This window comes from Manacus vitellinus, unplaced genomic scaffold (assembly GCF_001715985.3).
Source record: "Manacus vitellinus isolate BGI_N305 unplaced genomic scaffold, ASM171598v3 scaffold_28_pilon, whole genome shotgun sequence".
NCBI lineage: Eukaryota > Metazoa > Chordata > Aves > Passeriformes > Pipridae > Manacus > Manacus vitellinus.
Window position 1 is genome coordinate 9,186,258 of NW_021940122.1, and position 19,830 is coordinate 9,206,087.

The following is a 19,830-nucleotide window of genomic DNA, read 5'->3' on the forward strand; positions in this document are numbered from 1 at the left end:
TCACAGCAATGTGACTGTGGGACCAAAGAAGCCCATGGTCGCAAGTTTTTAGGTAAAAGCATTTTTTCAATATAAGCATGTCCTTGCATACACGCTCAGCAGTCTTTGATCTTTTTTAATAGAAGTTTCAAAAGTAGGACAAAATTGGCCTGCTATTTATCAGTCTGTCACTGAGAAAGTGGTAAGGAGATTGTGTAGTACTTTGATGAAGCAAACCTACAGCCTTGCAAGACAAGTGACAAACCTATTCTTTCTCCCTCCATGAAGTTACGGAACATCAAAACAAGTTATTGTTGGCATGAGAAGGCTGACATTTCACTTGACATTTCAAGTTGATGCTTATTTGAGTAGATATCTTCTGAAAACATCTTGATAAAAGAAACATTTCAAAGCTCTAACAAAGGGTCCTAAATGGTGCCAGATCTGCAGAGAAGCAAGCTTTAAAGATTCATACTCTAAGAATTTGGTTATTTTGGACAACTGACTCCTGTAATTAGTTTGTAAACTGCTGAGAAATCAAAATTCTAGAAAGGTCTTCACAGAATACCTTGAATTTCACAGACATCTTCCAGTCTCCTTACCTCTTGTCCTGAAAGGTAGTATGCTGCTAGAAGACCGCCAATGAAGCGAATGTTGACCTCAAATACAGACACTTCGGAATTCTAGAAGAGAAAGAAAGAATAAATAATAATCAATTTCTTATTCAAAGGAAAAAAAAAATCAAGGCAAAGGCAAGTAGATATCCTAAACCAACCTACATGCAAGGGTCTGTACTGTTTCAGTTTCTAGATCCATACTGAAATTCTTGTGCACATCTTCATTACATCAAATGATAATTCTAATTACAGTTTCAAGTGATTTTTTTTTTAAATCAGCTTAGTTTTTCTCCTGCCCTCTACTCATACTATCACCACAAAGTGCAATTACAGTAACTTGGGGATGGTGGGAAAGAAGGCAAGGACCACACATTTCCATAATTCAGTATCTTTTCTCTTATGTTTAAGCATAACACCAAATCTTCTAGGTTTACAGGATAAAGCAGAATAATAATTACAGAATTCTCATAATGCACTTTCTTAACCTGAATTACTAATGAGCAATTTAAAATTCAGAGCTCCATTTTAACAGTTTCTGTCTAGGAACAGCCTTTATGTATTTAATGTTATGACAAGAAATACTGCAAGACCACCGAGAAACTCAGGAGAACAAACCATTTTATTGCCTTCCTCCACACTAATATCCTCAGGCTAAATTCAACAGTATCTTCTGACTCATTTAATGACAGAAAAATTAAGAAGAACCAGGTAGTTTTAATATCTTTCTGACTCCCTCTGTGCCCCGTTCACTCATTTGCCCACATACACTCCATCTGTCTCCCCCGTAAACTTCTCTTCAACCCATTAGACACAGAAATGCAGTTTTATTAAGAGATTTTGAGATGGGGCAGACTTTTCCTTTTATCCAGAAAAGTCACTAGAATGTACACTGTACAAGCTGACTCACCAATTCACACACAGATGAAATATATCCATAGGTATGCCTTTCCTTTCATGTTATTTCCAGGGCACCTCCAGTCATATGCATTTTGCTTGTGTCCAAAATCAATGCATTTTGCATGTATTACTTATTTCAGAAAGATTATATGAGTACTTTAAAGATTTCCTCAAATAGCACTGATGATTAAAAGCCTAAAGTTTGAAACACTCCCAAATATGAGTTTTTAGTAAAGGTTGTTCTTTTTTCATAAACAAGTGATACAAGAAAAATAACACAATGCAGCATATGATTCCACTTAATAGCTATTAAAGTCATGAATCACACATGCAATGGTACAGTGTGAAGTGAAACAAAATATTTCCATTTCCAAGTAAAACAATCCAAGAGGAACAAATTTACGTATTTATAAACTTCAAACCATATAAGGAAGTTACTCAAGTCTAGTGTATACACAGGACAACTCATTAACCTTCAGAAATAGTTTCTCATACATAGGAAGACATAATTGAACCCTGGTGGGTCATGTAAATTTCTTCAATCTAAATCCTAGATTAATTCTGCAAATTTATATTGAAATTGCCTTAGAACAGAAAAAAGTTATGGAAGTAATTTAGTTCACCCTCATAATGGTATCATTATGTCTACACTGTCTCTGATATATTTAGGATCTTCAGTTTTAGACTGAATAATTATCTGGCACTAACTGAAAAAGCAAAGTAAAATTTCTTTAACATTTGCCAGACAGTTGATGTATAAAAGAAAAGGAAAAAGCTGAAACAAATAATTTCTGAAAAGTAGGATAAGATATAAAACCAACAGTAAGCATTTGCTGAATTCTGAGTGTATATCTACATTTAATTATGTGCATTTATTGAATGAAAAATTATTTTTGGAACCATAGGCAAATCCAAGGACTGAAATAAAAATTCCATCACAGAGTCTGTGACAGTCCCAAAATTAGTAATAAGAACACTAATCAATAAGACTAAAATAGAGCCATTTCTTCCATGTAATGTTTCCAAACTCTGCATACGCAAAGAATGTCAGATGCTGTATGACCGACTGGGAAATTCTTGCGATAGAAAAGGAAAACTCAACAACTCAGGTGGCATTTTTTGTGTTAAAACACTTAAGGACATTGAAGAAGAAGAAGAAGAGATTGTATTCTTAAGTAATTTACACACTGGCTTGGAGGAAATTTGTCTTTCATAGCTCAGTTAGTTGCAACTACTATCAGCTAATAAAACTTCACCTTTCTGCCTTCATTTCTGAGGCCCTGTTGCTTTTCACAGAACACGTTCTTCCATTATCCAATTGTAATTTGCACTTTGAAAACACAATATATAGACATTACTTTACTTACAGTTGTAAGTGCAAAAGGGTTGAGGTATATTTTTTTTCCAAAATAAAGTTAGATACACAGAGAACTCAGTTAAAGCTTAGATATGACACTTTGATTCATATGTTTTTTAAGTTTCAGCTGAAAGACCTCTTCTGTCTCCCCCAAGGGGTACACTAAAAAGGACTAGAGAAATATTAGGGCAAGCTTTACTCACCACACTGAAATCAAGATTTTTGTCAATCCATTCTTGACCTTCTCTGAATTCATCATGAAGCCCCATGATATAAAGAGTATCCAATGCATCTACTATGGTAGCACCCATTTGCGAGTTTCCTACATGCAAAAAGAAGAACTTATATTACAAGTGATTATTTTATTACTTTTCTTAAACATCACAAACATGACAAAATAACAGAAGCAGTAGCAAAGCAAAGTTACTACAAAGATGTCAGTACAAAGAATAATCAAAACGAGCAAGGAATATCAGGTACATAAGAAGATTCCCATTTCTCTTTCAACGCACCACTCGGGAACAGTTTGGCTTCTGGGGAGAAAAGAAGACTAAAGATGGAAAAACAGTTGTTCTCATCTGCTTTTCTAACCTGAACTTGAGCAACTGTAGTTCGACACAAAAAAAAGGGACAGAAAGACACTCAGCTTCAAAAAGCTACTAGGAATTCTAGGACAGAAGCATTAGGGAAAAAAAATCATATGCAAGATAAAACAATCCGTACTTGAAGTAACGTCTTGCATTTCCCAACATTTATTTCTGAAATGTTCAAAGTTTGCCATTATGGAAGCTACCTTATCACTGATAAGCATGGACTGATGAGCAGGGACGCACTGGCTTAGACTGACTGAGAAAGCCACAGTCCCAAGACGTTCACCTCAGTTTCTCCGGGGTTCCACAACCTGAGTTGCTAATGGCTTTCTCAACTGTCACCATTTCAAGTGGAGCATTGAAAGACAAATAAAAATCAATGGTGCTTTACCCTAAAACGCCATTCACTTGAAACAGCAGCAATTTAGAGCTGATTGATGAGTGACTCATCGGCTTGTACAAGGGAGCCAGGATGATGGGGTAGTGAGTCATTGCCCATGTTAGCACTGGTCTCCTTGGGCCACCCCTACCTAAGCTGTTGCCCTCAGCAGGCAGAGATCGTTGTTTCTAGAGGAAAGCAAAAATTACCATCGGTTTTATTTGTTTTCATAGAGTGTATAAAATGTCCTGTGCACTAAGAAAATAGTCAAATTTCACTGTTCATACCAGTAATCTATAAACCAGTACAATTACTATGATTAGCAATTTAATGACAGTTAGTGTCCTAACAAGCTAAGCCCTATTTTAGGGGTTTTTTAATGTGCTTTTCACCCATAATGGAATCTCTAAAGAGCAGTGTTCCTGCATGGTATTTTCTATGCCATTTCTGACTTTCACATGGTTAGAGTTATTTTTTTTTTCCTCAAGCATAACAATAACTGAGTGAAACGAACAACCCCATCGTATTTCTTTCACGAACCTAAATGACTGACACACATGCAAGCTTAACTCCATTTTCAGGGACTTCTTTCCCCAAATAATAAAAATTAAACAGTATCTCAGATACAACAGTATCTCACCAACTAATTTCTAAAGAAACAGTCATGCATCATTTTTAATTAATTTCAATTAGATATGGAAAGCCTATAGTTAGTGGTATTTGTTAAGAATATTCAAGTACAGATCATGACACACCACCTTTTGCAAGATTAATTAAAAGACACTCTCTGACAAACTGGCCACCATCCACACCTATAGCTCTGAGGATATGAATTCACCATGATGCGTAAGTACTGTAAGGTTTAACGCCTTCAGCCAAATTCCATTGCTTGTCCTGAAGTGGAGGTTGCTTTGAGCAGAGCTACAGCACTGCACTTAACTTCACACCTTCTCATAAGCATAATGTGACAGTTATCTAATATATCACTTCAAAAATATGCAAATCAGACCAGGATATAAGGACTACCTTCAGTACCAGCTGACAAAGTATCTTTTGACATGAAACTGGAATGTGTTATACTGATTCCAGGACACATTCAAAGTAATTTCTGTTCCTTTATTTAAACCACGTTGATAAAACTTTCAAATACACAAAGTGTCTGAACAAATAGGGATACATACCCTTGGGAAATCCTGAAAGTTCCTCTTGTAATAGTTTCAAAAAATAAAAACCTTGTAAGTTAAACACAGTGGTAATCACATCAGTAAGCTCTCATATTATTCAACTGGCATGGGATAAGGAGAACACATTGCATGGGAATGGACGGGTGTGTCACTGTCTGCCATCCCACACCTGAGCCTCCCCCAAAAAATTTCAAACACCACAGTAACAATCACCCACGGTTTTCTAGATCTCAGAAATACATTCCAGTGTCCACATTGTGGGACAGCAGTATGTTGGGCACAAGAATACCTAATTGCCAGTCCGCAGGAAAATACCTTCACAAATTTAAATCACCTTTTTCATGGAGTTCTCTGCACAGAACCATGAAAAAAGAGCCATGGAAATGCAAGAGTACATGACTACTTTTGCCATCTTACCAATGAAACAGATGCATTCAGAAAGAGCAGAACAGATCTCTCTCCAGAATTGACCAAAAGTGTCCACAGTTTCCTTAATGCATCTCATAATGACTGAACAACATGACTTCACCAAATACAGACAAGAAATCTGCTTCCATCATCACTGTGTTAAAAGTGAGCCCTCAACCCCACATACAGAGATCACACCTAAACCAGAGGTCCCCAAAAGGGATTGCCTGACAACCTGCTTCATGCTGTTTACAGCTGCAGAAACAAATGCAGCCCAAAGCAGTCAAACAGACTTGTTCAGCGTTTTTTGCCCCAAGAGTCAATTAAAGGCATAGCATTGTACTCTAAACTTTTGTCTGGGTTATACTCCAATAGTTTGTTGAAGCTCTCCCTCCTCCTCTCTTTAGACTCCTTTCTCTCATATTTTTATGTTTATATTTCCTAGAAGCACAAACATCAAATAAAACATTACTGAGCAAAGCCCCTTCTACTCACACTTTGCCGCTTCCCTGAGTGGTGAGGGGTACCTGTTTCTGAGATGCAGATCAGTACTGTTATAGTTTCTAGACTCCATGTGAGAGCTCAATTGTTTTTTAACACCATCTCTTAAGGATAGCATTTATATCCCAACCTATCATAAATTATTAGTTTTTCTTCTTTCTTATAAGTAGGGGTTTTCAACCAAATTTGGGTTATTTTTCTTTTTTCTGCATGAGTATTTCTTCCTTCAGGAAGACTCAGAAAAACAATCTTTGTTTTTTCAAACTCTTGGTTGAACACATTTTCAAAAGGTCAAGAGATGACAAGTCAATATTTTGCAACAGATTGTCTACCCAATCTTCTTCCTTTAGTGTCAATCAGGTAGCACAAAAACAGTTAATTCTCTCCTCCTGGGCACTGAGGCAGAAGAGTCCAAAATGAGGCACTCACACCCAGAACTCTTGTGCTGAATAGAAGGCAGCCCTGGACTTAAGGCAACACTGAGGACAATACACATGTAACACACTGGGTGCCCCACACTCTGGTAGAAGTACAACTTAAAACCATTTATGAGTTTGGTTAAAGAGTAAAATTAATTGCTTCAAGTTTTCTTCAAGGACTATGTGGAAAGGACGTCATTCTTAATTTGTTCCTAAATAAGAGCTTCCACTGAATTCTTCTCTATCTGCTCAGGTGTACAACCTAACCAAAACAGGCAGTGATGTTGTCATAGCTGTCTTCATCTTGAAATTCACTGCAATACCATTAGCAGTAATACCAATGCAGCAAAGCATTAGCTGAAATATAAGCAGGAAGAAACAGCAAGTGTTCAAAGATCATTGACTTGAATTAGTGTCATTCGTGGTACCATAGGGAAAGCAGACTGCAATGGATGGGCAGCTGTACTCCCCCCTCCTGATGTTGATAGAAACCCTTCTTCCGAAGTCACAAAGAGAAATCACTTTCCATTCATAATAAAGGATGGTGGGAGTTTTTTTATTTCATAACCACACAAATATCCATAAATTTTGCTGTAAGGGACAAGAGTATAGCCTTCTTGGACTTAAACTGTAGAAGGTGGTCATTTGAAGAGCCATAAAGTAACCATAAAGTAACCTTAAACAACAAGATTACAGTTTAGAGGAGCATACACTGCTTGCTATCACTTCAACCAATCTGATCTATTATTGCTCCAGATACAGAGAGAGCAGATGTCTTACTGTGGTGAAAAAGGTTATAAAACAATTAAACTACAATGGAAAATAACACTCCTCCTAACTAAAGGCACTCCTCCCAGGGTCTGCCTCTGTTCAATAAAAAGGCTCGACTAGTCATGTTGCATAAGATAATAACTGATTCCAAAAAGGCTCAGTTTTACAAACGTCAGATTAAGAAGTCTCCTCTCCATATAATTATAGTTCTAGTTGATTGAGCTCCAAATTTAATGAAGTTTGCCTAATGAATGCAATGCTTATTCTTCAAAATAAAACAGAACATCCATCACAAGCTAATGGAAAGAATTTACCATGAAATAGCTGAACCACTAAGAAAATCATGCACACTCTCATTAAGCAACAGTATTATTCCAAAGGACTGCAAAACAGTAATTCAGATTTGTATTTAGGTAGAAGTCTGTTTCCTCAGATAAGCCAAATAATTCCTTCACTTGATAGCACATAAATCTACAGTTTGAAATATCTAGCAAATCGTATGACTAAGTGTAAAATATCAAGCCTCTAAAAGAAAAACTATCTTCCTATCCAGAATTTTTTCAGTATGCCAAAACACTAGATGAAGAACTGGTTTATTCGTACCATTTGAAAGTCTCACAAGAGACTATGAAAGTACAAAGGAGACAGATCATTGTCATGAGTTCTGTCACAAAAAGAATATGAAGAAAACAAATAGCCCATTTTCATTATACCATAAGTGTAGAGATTTAGAAAGTCTGATATCAGCTACAGAATTGCTTAGTGTATTTATTATGTGGAAGCAGAAGAGACTATGAGCAGTGAGGTACTAGAGAAAATATGAGAATAAGCACAGACGAATTATGAACAGAGAAGACTGAAGATATGAGCCACAGACAAGTTAAATAAGGAACAAGATGACAAATTAAAACTCTGCATCAGCAAACTGAAGTCATGCACTTTGAATTGAAAGGTAGTCATCAAATAGGTGCTTCACAGAAACGTTATTTGACACATCGCCCATACCTACTCCTTATTTCAACATGTATACACCACACACAAATCTCATTACTTCTCCTGAAAAACACTTCCATGGGGGCTTTCATTAGCCCAAATTGAGGGTGGAGGTGTACTGAGTCTGCACGGGACTGAGCTAATTTTCTTCACAGCAGCCTGTACAGTGCTGTGGTTTGGATATGTGACTAAACCAGTATTGATAACACACCAAAATTTTGACTATTGCTAAGCAGTGCTTGCACAGCAACAAGGCTTTCTCTTTTTCCCCCCTGCTCTGTGCCCCCACAGTGAATAAGCTGGGGGTAGGCAAGAGGTTGGGAGAGAATTGTCCTTCTTACCCTTTCTCTGCTGCCTGTGCTCTAACACTTTCGTGTCCCAACACACTTGGGACACAACACCAAGTGTGTCTTACAACACACTTGGTATTTACCCAGAGACCAGCCTGAGGAGTAACAAACCTGAAGGAAATCTAGCCCATTCAAATGGATCTCTCATTACCAAAATGCAGACTGCTGCTACAAAGTCAAGGAAACCAGCCTAAGCGGAAAATTACTGTGAGGCCACTCAGCTTCCAAGCCAAGTCACATAAATAGCCCCAATAGGTGCATGTAACCATTTGTACTCTTCTACCTTATGCCGTTGACTGAGAAGGAAGTATTTTATTATTACTCAGAAAAGATTGCAGATGACAGATCCAAAAGCAGGATGCTCACCAGTTCATTTACAATCAAGGTAGGGTTTTAGTATTTCCTACACCAGTGACAAAATCACACAGAAATCTAATAAAGACTATTATTCCTGTTTACAAGGACAGCCTGTGGACACCACCAGCAGCTATGTTTTGAAGAAAGCTAAGGGAATTGGCAAGATTGCTTGGGGAAGAACAAGCAGTTAGCTACAGTAAAAGCACTTGGGCTGTTATTGAAGACAACTGCCTCTACACCATACAAACAGCAAGTATCTCTGTCATAAAACATCCCCGCTCTGGAAATAAGTTATTTTATATTTTAGAAATATAAATGCTTATCTTCCTAAGCATTAGAAAGCTGAAATCCATAGTTAGTTATGTGTAAAGACTGGAGATCTAGATGTAAGGAAATGGCTTTCACTCAAAACAGTATGGCTAACAGGATGATCAGAGTGATCAATAGAACCGTAAGATACGAACAGACCTCATCTGCCACAAATACTACTGGTCTCAGCCACTCATGTCTGGTTCTTGTTTTTTTCCAGGGCCCTAGAAACTAGAAACAGAACCTACCCCTACTGGTGCAGAATGCATTTGATTACTGGTGTATTTATTTGAGGATGGAGGGAGGTTCGATTTGCAAAAGGAATGTAAGACGACAGAAGTCTCAAGGGATTTGAGACTTTATCTTTTTGATTTGAGACTTTATATTTTTTGATTTATCTTCATTCCTAAGATAAATTTCCACTAAGACGGGTGACCTCAGCTTCAGAGTGATCCAGCACTACCCACAGAGCAACCCAACCACTGGGTGTGCACAACCATAGAGCAGATCCTCCCAATTTCGCCACAGTGATTCCAGAAACAAAAGAGGAGATGTAAAGCCTCCCCAAGGAGAAGTATATACTCTGTCACACTTCGAACCAGAAAGTTTATTTTTCACATAGGCAGGTGTTTCAATCCCTAGTAACAGAGTGAAAATGTTTCCTTGATAAACTCAGCCTGATATTCAATAAAGAGTTGTTACAATCTTAAAGAAAACAAATATTCTTGTTATTGATGTTCCTGTCTGCCCAGCTTGCTTTGAAAAACGCAGACTGGGCAAGACTTTATTGATCTAGGGAAAATATACTAATATCTCCTAAAAAAGATTCAAATAATTCAAGCTTTCAGACTGTAGCAATGAGACTTCTTGATGTGACAGACAATTACAGACATGGTAGGAAAATATGTAACATGAAAATTAAATGTAAACAATTATCAACAGTTCTCTGTATCTCTAATGAGGCTCTGGGAATAAAGCTGCCACTACTGAAGCATACCACTTGCAAAATATCTTAATGACTCAGGAAGAACAAGATAACATTTAAGAAAATTAATTAAACTTTTGAACAAGAGAGTTTAATTTCACTGAGAAAACAAGTGCCTCAAAATTAGTCAATGAAACCATACATTTAATACAAAACTGCAATATATGATTTCAGCTCAGTCATAAAATACAATGAATAAGCCTTTAAGTATCCATGAAGAAACCAATTGCCTTTAACATTTTAGACTAATTAAAAAAGCAGAACAAGAAACTAAGCATGTTGATTGCTTAGTTCTGTTAAATTGCTGATAATAGACAACATGAAAAGGAGGTCTTAATGTTTTGTACCAGACAATAAAGTACTTTAGCATATAAATAACATTAAATAATCAATTTTAATGCTTTCCTTAATTTCATAACTGAGGAAGTAATGGGAGTGAAGCACTGAAGTGTATGCTAGTCTTTGAATATATTAAAAACTGGACCACAGCTAGATGTGATTAATCAGCAAACTGCTGCTCAAATAGCTATGTTCTTAAGACCCAAATTTTAAAACTTAGTGTCTAAGAATCTATACTACAGTAAACATTCTTCTTCTCTGCTCCTCACTTGATTGCTTTACTTTGCTCTCTAACTAAATCTTCCATGGCCCTTCAAATTAATTCGAAAGTCATGCAAGCAAGACTTGGATGCAGTTTCTTTAGTACAAAGACTTAATGTCCTCAAAACTAATCCGAAAAAGGCTTATGATTAATATCGGACCACTTCAATTTTCTACATTTTAATCCATTTGTCTCCATATTTTTTGGTTATTTTATTTCTTAGCACAAACACAAAACTGAATTACTGTAGACAGAAGAAGGACTGTGTGCAGACCATAATGAAGATTACTGCAGAAACTATGATTTGAGTTAGGGGAAGTTTAAGACCTCATGATAACTGAAAGGTCACAATATCAGGAGAGAAAGATTAGGATGATGTTCAGAGTAGGAAAGGAAGGAGAGAGAGAGAGGAGATGGTGTTAAATCGGCATTAAATGGGATGGAAGGGTATCAGAAGGGAAGCAAGAATAACGTGCTAGAAGTGAATGGTGATGACAATCTGCTGCGCTCATGAAGCAGTCCATCAAAACTAACCAGAAATACAGATCTGAATCAAGTCCATTTTGAGAAAGCAGGAAGTGGAAGATTGAAAGGAAAAGTACCTATGAACGATGGCACAGAAGTATGCAGAACCTAAACACTGGCAGCAGCCACTTAAACCCAGCAGGAAGCAAAGCAAGACTAATATTTGACGTAAATAAGAGAACAAGATGTTATCTGGACTCGAGTGTAGTTGTGTGACCTGATGTACGAAGCAAGCTAAGTACTCATCTTCCCAGACAAGATACAACCTCTTACAGATAATTGTGAGCTAAGCCACTTTGTCAGTTAGGTAGTAGGAAAAGCATCACACACACCAAAAAAACCCCAAAACCAACCAAACAAAAAACCCTACAAAACACAAACAAACACCATAAAACCAAACCAAACAAAACCCAAAACAAAACACCTAAGAGCCATCATGCCACAAAAGCTTTTCTATCTTTAGGTAGAAGCTTGGGTCACTTCCACACATTTTGGTCCAAACCACATTGTAAATTTTCTTTGGAACAGCTGAAGAGGAGCTGATTTCAGTGTGGTAGCCATAAAACTTTACCAGAACGGTGCAAAACTTGAGTGAACAGTATCAGTGTATTAGGCACAAGCACAGTGCTACACTCATGTGGTTGAACTGTTTCTGAATTGCAACTGCCTTGTACATCTGCCAGCTTCAGATCACAACAAAGCATTCTCGCATCTGCCTCCCTCTTCGTACATGTGCCCATTTGGTTGTCCTCAGCATATATAGTTTTAGAGCTCAGTATGCTAATTCTTACTTAGCTGTCATGCCTGTTTACTTAATATTTTAACACAGTCCAAAACAGACTGCATAGCTTTAATTTCACGCTCTGTTCCTAATTCCAAATGATAGGAAACAAGTTTAAATTCATGAACAGAATTCCCAGAACCTAAATAATTCCCAAATCAAAACAAATGTTAAGTCCAAAGATTTCCAATGGGAAATAAATTTTTTTTTCCTCAAAGCAAACCATCTGGTTTATAAGAGAAGAGCAGGAAAGGATGCGATTAGAAAGACTCAAAATTCTCAATCTGAATCTTAGCCCTGAACTATAGTATGGCTTAATTTCTTCATTACCATTTCATGCAGATGTTTACCTCACTATTCTACAACACAGGTTATAGAAATGATGTGTGTTTATCTAATTCCACCTTTTTTTTGTGCATCTCTTTTTTTTTTGCTGTTAAAGCAGAATTTTCAATCTTTTGAATAATGTCATAGGATTAAACATCATTGGTCCAAAAACACATAAAAAAAAGCCACTGAGAACAACTGACCTAAATGTGTTGTACATGAGCTAATACAAACTGGGTGAGAAGAATTCAGTGGGAATATTGTATTATTAAAAAGAACAGAAGCAGCTGCTCGTGGTGAATTTTCCTGATATGCACAGGCACACTTGTGACAATTTGATGAACTATCAATGACATTCAATAAAGATTCTTAGCTAAGCAGTTGTTTTATCTATGGCACCAGTATTGTAAAACAGCTGAGGGAACACACAGACAGATTGCATCCTGCCTGCACACATTTACAAGTTTTAGAGAACATCTATATTCTGAATAAGTGTGACATGTATTGCAGTGAAGCAAAATAGTGTTAACACACCACTATTTGCCCAATTAGCAGCATCAATCAGAAGAGTTTTTAAATTATATGAACTGAGGAAGAGTCTGAAATATTGTAAAGGGAAGTCTTATCTTCAGACAAATGTTGAGGTCTCTTTAAGAAGTGAACTTGTATACAGAAAGAGAGCATACACGGAAGGAAAGTGAGAATATCTCTTTAACTAAAGCTTTTAAGAAAACTAACCTACCACAGGATAAGAAAAAATTCTCATGCAGGTGAGTAACTGTTATAAAGAAAGGAAATGGGATAAGTATAAACAACCAATTATCACTGTGAGTTGAAACCACCAGTGGGATCCTATAGAGATGAATGCTTGGGCAAATGATTATTTATTAAATAATTTGGAAATATTTATAAATATTTATAAATAAATATAATTGGACACAGTGGATTAGGATTTTGAAAAGGAATGCTACTGCAGAAAAGCTACCCTGTAGTATTTTTCTAGACTCCATAAGGAGCCTAAAAGATACAAAATACAATTACTAGGAAAGGAACAGTGAACACAGCAGAAAATAGAACAAAGATTCGGTCTTTCTCTTAAAAACAAACAAAAAAAAGAACTTGAAAAGATAAAAGGAAAGGAGATAAGTCATTTCTCATACATACATTTTTTCATACCTGATATGTTAACAGGTTAAGACTCTCCATACAAAACAAGGCATACAACTGAGGGCATATGCAGTTCTACAAACTCAAGAATGGCGAGGAAAAGATGAATAAGAGACCAAAACCAGTCACCTAGGACAGTGAGCAGACTTCAAAAGTAAAAAGTTTCCCACACAATATCAAATCAAACTATGGAACCACACATAAGGGGATATGTTGAGTGCTCTTAAGTTTGCCCAGACTCCAAAGTAGTGTGCATGAAATCAAAGAAAAATAAACTAAAAGTTATTAAATAAAATTTGCTGCCTCTGACCACAGAAGCACTAACACTGCACAAACTTCTGTAAGGCTATAGAGTACTCAGACACAAGCTCACTTACTATAAGCTTTTTCTGCTCTTACATTTTTTTCCCTTTGTACTTGTTGTAAACAATTTTTGAAGGATGAGTAATGATCATCTTTGATCTTTTATCCAACCTGAACAAACTTTTCCTGTGATATCAGAACACTGTTCTAATTACAAAAAAAAAGCCAGCAACTCGAATAGTTATGCCCTTTCTCAAAATTTTATCTTTCCAAAATTTGTGTTACTGGCCAAAAAAATACACATTCAATGTACATATAATATTTTACACTGTCTCGCTGTAGTCGCTCATTACTAAGTTTGCAGAGGACACAGGTACATGGGTCTGTCCTAAGGCCAGGTCCATTTACTTTAAAATTGAATAGAACCTGATATACAGAGATTAGTCTGAAATTTGCATCATGAAATTACCTCTCTTTACTAGTTAGCATGAATGGATTTTCTTTCCCCTTTCATCTGCCACACGAAAAGGCAATGATGGGTAGATTACTTGTGCAGGTACAGTTAAAAGATAAGAACTACTGCTCACTAAGTAGGTTTTTTTTCATCAAGATAACATATAGTCAAGAACATTTTTGTTTACATATAGATCTCATATTCCTTTTTTTGTGCTCATTTATCCTCCTCATGGATTCAGAGGTTGAACTCAGGCACAGAAAAAGGATGCTGAGCAGAAGCTGTGTTTCCCATCTTTATTAGGATTTTACAGTGAGAAGACACAAGAAGTTTTCAGCCATATTTTCAGAAGGTCATCATTCAGCCTTTACTTTAGGGTATATCATCTAATTTCTTCCCAGTAAAAGTGTTTGTCTCCGTACTGTTTGTAAATTTTTGCAGGTATTTTGCCAGCTTAAAAAAAAAAAAAAAAAACAAACAGAAAATACAGAAGGTCCATGAAAGCAGACACCCACAACATTCAATTAAGTGAACTTCAGAAGTAAATTACAACTAATCAGGTGACAGCAGATGATAGTGTCAGAGCAACTCAGGCAGTCCAGTAATTGTTAAAAGGACAGATAACCAAAATAAACTAATAAACTAATGAATATTTCCAAGGGTAAATTAAAAAAAAAAAAATAAATGTGTTACAACATTTTCTTGTAGTGCTTACAAGAAATATTCCGCCTCTCATTTTTAGGACCACAAACTCAAAGAAATCATACTCCTCTCCCAAGCTATACTGTACTTGTCAAACGTATTGGAAAAACAGACTCCTAAGCCTGACTCAGCTCCTTCTTGCAACAGCCCCATGTCCTTGTGGTCTGACAAATGCATTTTCTGAATGGGGCTTGGGAGTATCGCTGCTCCCGCTCTCTGGCACAGCAGAGAAATGCACTGTCAGATCTCCATTGCTTAGCAACACAAAGATCTGCAGCAAGAGCTTCCTACACTGCGGCAGTGGGCAGTTGGCAGCTGGCTCAGCAACTTTCTCCCGTGTCTCAAGGGTTTACCAGTGGCACGGGCAGCAAAAGGCTGAGACGGGCTGTGCACAAGCCAGGTAACAGGACACACTCAGTGAGGTGGTAGAAACCAAGTAGTACCCGGCAAGTTAAAAAATATTCAGCACACTAGCTGCCCTGACTGAATCCTTAAGTTGTTCCCTTGGACACATGTTGCTCATTAATGACATTGAACGTGCCAGACAAAAATCCCTCACAAAAAAGAGAATGGTTTCATTTGGTCAACTTTAAGGAAGAGATAAGGCACTGCATTGCAGCCTTGAGGCTCTACCACGTAACACAAATGCAACCGTGACTTCATTCACAATTTTCTCTTCCCCCCTAGAAGACAAGATCCCAAGACAGAGCTGGAAGACATCGCAGATTAAATTGACTGTTTAGGTAGCATGTAAGGTGAGAGAACAGGAGAGGCATGAAAGCCCTATTGATATGTGAGACAGTTCTAGTGAGACAAAATACAAAATGATGATTTTATTAAATCTTTGTGCATAAGAATGGGCATATCTGTATGCAAGAGCCTACAACTAAAACTTGATATCATTCTTAAGATCTTTTTACACCCTTCAAAACAATCTAGACATATAACTGTTTATGGATATATACATTATCAGATTGTCTTCATCTCTAGACAGAATACATCCAAATGCCAGGTTTAGAAATACACTGCTAGTAATATGGAAATTTTTCAGTTTTGCCAGACTCGTATAAATACTTTGCCATATACTTATTGCTTGAAAAAAATGCACATCTTCACTTTATTTTTAGACAGTAAAATTATCAAAACAAAACAAAAAACAATACTAAAACAACAAAAAAACCACACCACAAATTTTAGAACTCTCATTTCAGAAAGCATCAGGTAAGATGACAGCCCATGATTTCTAGTTTTGCTGAAGACAATGTTCCAAATCGCCCAAGGATTGTGGTCTATTTTCTTTACCTTTTTCCTTAAAAGTCATTCAGGTTCTCAAATAAACATTGTTTTAGAAAAATAAAGATTGAAGACTGACAGAAACTAAGTAGTACAAACTATTAAATTTAACTCACAATAAAGTATCCTTACAGCTTATGGTACAGTAATCAGTTCATACGATACTGAAGTAAAAGATACCACAAACATACATCTTAAAACTCTGAAGCATATTTGGACTGATGTTCATCTACAGGTCATCAAACAAGTGCAGGGACAAATCATCCTCAAACAGCATGTTTCAGATGGTTAGTCTCATCCTCAAACGCAAATCCAATCAGATTTCATTACAGCAAGAGATTCCAACAGTATCATCAACTACTCTGGTTTGCGCTAAACTCAGAAAACCTTCTGAAGAAAGCTCAGTGTTTGTCATGCTTGCTCATTATCTTACGTGTATCGTTTTCCATCAGCCTTTTCTCTCCATACTTTGTGTTCTAATGAGAACTTGACCCAGATCCCATAGAAACCCACCTCTGCAATAATGCCCTGAGGCTGCCATCAAATTATTCCAGCAATTTAAGCAGTCCAACAAAAAAGGTTCTTTTTTTTTTTAAGCTTAGCTGCTACAACCTTCGGCAGAGCTACAAATTAAAATTTAAACTGGAAAAAAAATTTACACCTCTCTGCTGTACTTTCTCTTCGCCTTTCATATTTCATCTTATGGGGTAGGAATAAATAACAAATCTTGAGAATACCAGCCTTTTCAAAAACGGGTAAGTTATCATCTGTTTCACCAACAGAGAACCTAAAAAGGTTTGGTTTATATGTCATCTAAATGTAAATATCTTTAAAAGCTCACCAATTCCCAATTGTACTTTCCCAAAGCAGCACCATACTACTGTTGTGACCCAGCAATTGAAGAGGTACTATTCAAGATTATAACTACTGACTGACTACACAGTTTGACTGACAAGTATTTTTAGCAGGCTCTCCTTTACAATTTACAGTCAGACATCTCAAGAAGACTGGCAACAGTTTCTAGCTGCAGGGCAACTAAAGCAACCCTAGCAGGTTTCGTTATAAAAGTCAAGCTAATAAATTGAGGAAGCCCATATATGTTCCTGTTGGCATGCTTCAGTGAGGCATAGAGCATCTTGCTTTTAAGTTTACAAAGTTTATCCTTCCTCGTATTTTTAAGGACTTAAAACTAAGATTTATAAGAGCAGAGCAGGCCACCTGGTCTCCCCTTCTCTGACCCCAGTCTGAACCCTGCTAGATCTTGCAATGTTAGAAACACTGGCGTTCCTCTTGGCATAGATATGGATATACACTTCTTCGGACAAAAGTAGAGTCCACCAGAGAAGACTAATGACTTATTTGCCTTCCACATTGAATCATGTTTACCTCACTTGAGAGTTATCAGCAAACCTGATTTCCCAAAGATTCATGCAAATGGTTGCAGTGTCAACCAGCGAGACCATCTCCTTGCAGGATCTCACAGATGTGCTAGGAATTGAAATGGAAGACTGCAGACCGCAGTAATGGCAGAAAATACTTTGGGTCACATCATCTTTCAGGTGAATAATAAAAACAAGTTTTGCTAAGTATCTTTTTCTTAAAACTAGCATGAGATTTCAAAAATAATTATGCAATCCTTCTATAAAGGCAAATATTGCTGGGAATGGTGACACTAGGGGTAATAGAGATTGGCAAAGAATTAGGAATAACAAAACAGCCTACATAGTTCTTGGTAGAAAGGCCAATTTCCACACACATATTCCCCCATCAACCACCCACCAAATGAACAACAGCTGATTCTATTCTTATATCAAGTATACTTAATATATACTGCAAGACTATGTATTTTAGAAAAGTTTTCCACATGAAATAGCCTTGAGCAATAATGACATGACTTGGTTAAAAATTAAATGGCACAAAATAGCATCTGGATTTTAGAAGGACAGACACATAGGAACTGGCTGCTAGAGTTAACTGTAACAAGAGGAGCAGAAACTTTAATGTGGAAAAGCCTGCAATTTCTTTCAGAAAGCAATGCCAAAACTTAAAAAATACATCATTCTAAAGAATAAGCATTCCAAGGAGAAAAAAGTTGAAGTCCTCCAGACTCATTAGGAGACATTTTAGAAGTACGCAGAGGAGGAATGGAAAGAAAAGACTACAATGAAATTATAATTCATAACTGCTTCAAAATACTTCGTCACTCACATTAAAAACAAAACATGATAAAAATGTTTTCCTTCCATATGAAGAAAGAACCTTAGCTCATAGAGTTTGGGTTACAAACCAAGGCTAATCTAAAATTATACATGGCAAATTAAGCAACAGAATTGCATCTAAATTCAACAAAGACATGATTATACAGGTGAACATTAAAGATTTTTCACTGTCAGATCCCATTTCATCAGCTGGAAAAAATATAAAGGAAAGCCATGAATTAGTCATAACATAAAACTAAATCACAGTAAGCTTCAAAATATTTTTTTCTAGTAGAAATTAAAGCAGTGCCAACCTACAAGGTAGCAAACAAATTATCTAAGAATACTTCACAGTACTTTCCTGGTATCTAAGAAAAGTCCTTTTGTCTGTTATGGTAGAAGCCTATTCCTACAGTCTTTCCTTCAGCCTCACACTCTCTCCTTGCACTACGCTTAGTACCAGCTGCATCTAAGACTTCTCCCTTTCATTCATCAAACTCCTCGCCCAGTCCAGATGGTTTTTTTCTCCTGTGCATACTAACTTGGTTCATCTTCCCTCTCTCAGACAACTCCCCCTGATCCAGTCATTTTCTGTATAAGGGAATATAAATAAGTAAAATAACATCAGAACACTACCAGCTTTCATACCGTACTGAACTGTAAAAAACCAGGTTCCAGCACAAGACCAGAAGATATCAATGCAGTCAAGGTTTGCAGTTAAGTCAAACACTCCTTACTGCAGATTGGCCTAGTACAGCAGCTGAAATTATTCTCCTATAGATTTCAATAAGCTTCCAAGGAGGAAGTGCATTTATTTGTGGGCTTTCTTTTTGTTTTATTCATTTGAGATTTTTTTAAGTATTGCAGAAAATTCAACTTGGAGGCTTCTCCTTCCATTGCTGGGAGCAGGGGAAAGGAGCAGTGTGCCTAGTTAAAAGTTCTCCTCCATGCTCCATATCCACAACTTATTTAAGGTTGAAATTCATCATGCAAATGAATTTAATGAAAAACTGTTTGGATATAAAGAAAATAACTTGTAAGATATAAGAATAGTTTTGAGATAAAATTTAAGGGGATTGGGAAAAGGGACAGCAAAAAAATTAGAAAGATCCTTTAAATATTACAATACTTTTGAAAAACATCCTTTGACTTTTCTTTTGGAATAGGGTTCTTCTGTGACCTTACTTTTTCCTCTATGAATGAAAACAAAGAGCTAATCAAATTTTGATTTAAGTCAAAATATTTTATTCTAGGTTCAGGCACTAAGCACCAAAAATGAGACAATTACACAATCCAAATCCATATTCTATCACCTACAAAAAACAAATTCAAGGTTTAAAACAAGATAAATATCAATTACAATGAGAAACTGCCTCACACAAT

General features: G+C 36.6%; 1 protein-coding gene across 1 annotated transcript in view; it reads right to left on the reverse strand.

The window, feature by feature from the left end:
- MAN1A2 (mannosidase alpha class 1A member 2) overlaps positions 1 to 19,830 on the reverse strand; it is a 133,913-nt gene that overhangs the window by 69,532 nt on the left and 44,551 nt on the right. The window contains exons 4-5 of the mRNA XM_018074517.2: positions 3,054 to 3,172; positions 582 to 662 (exon numbers count right to left, since the gene is read on the reverse strand). Of these exons, the coding sequence (XP_017930006.1) occupies positions 582 to 662; positions 3,054 to 3,172 (200 nt within the window). The remainder of the gene's footprint in view (positions 1 to 581; positions 663 to 3,053; positions 3,173 to 19,830) is intronic.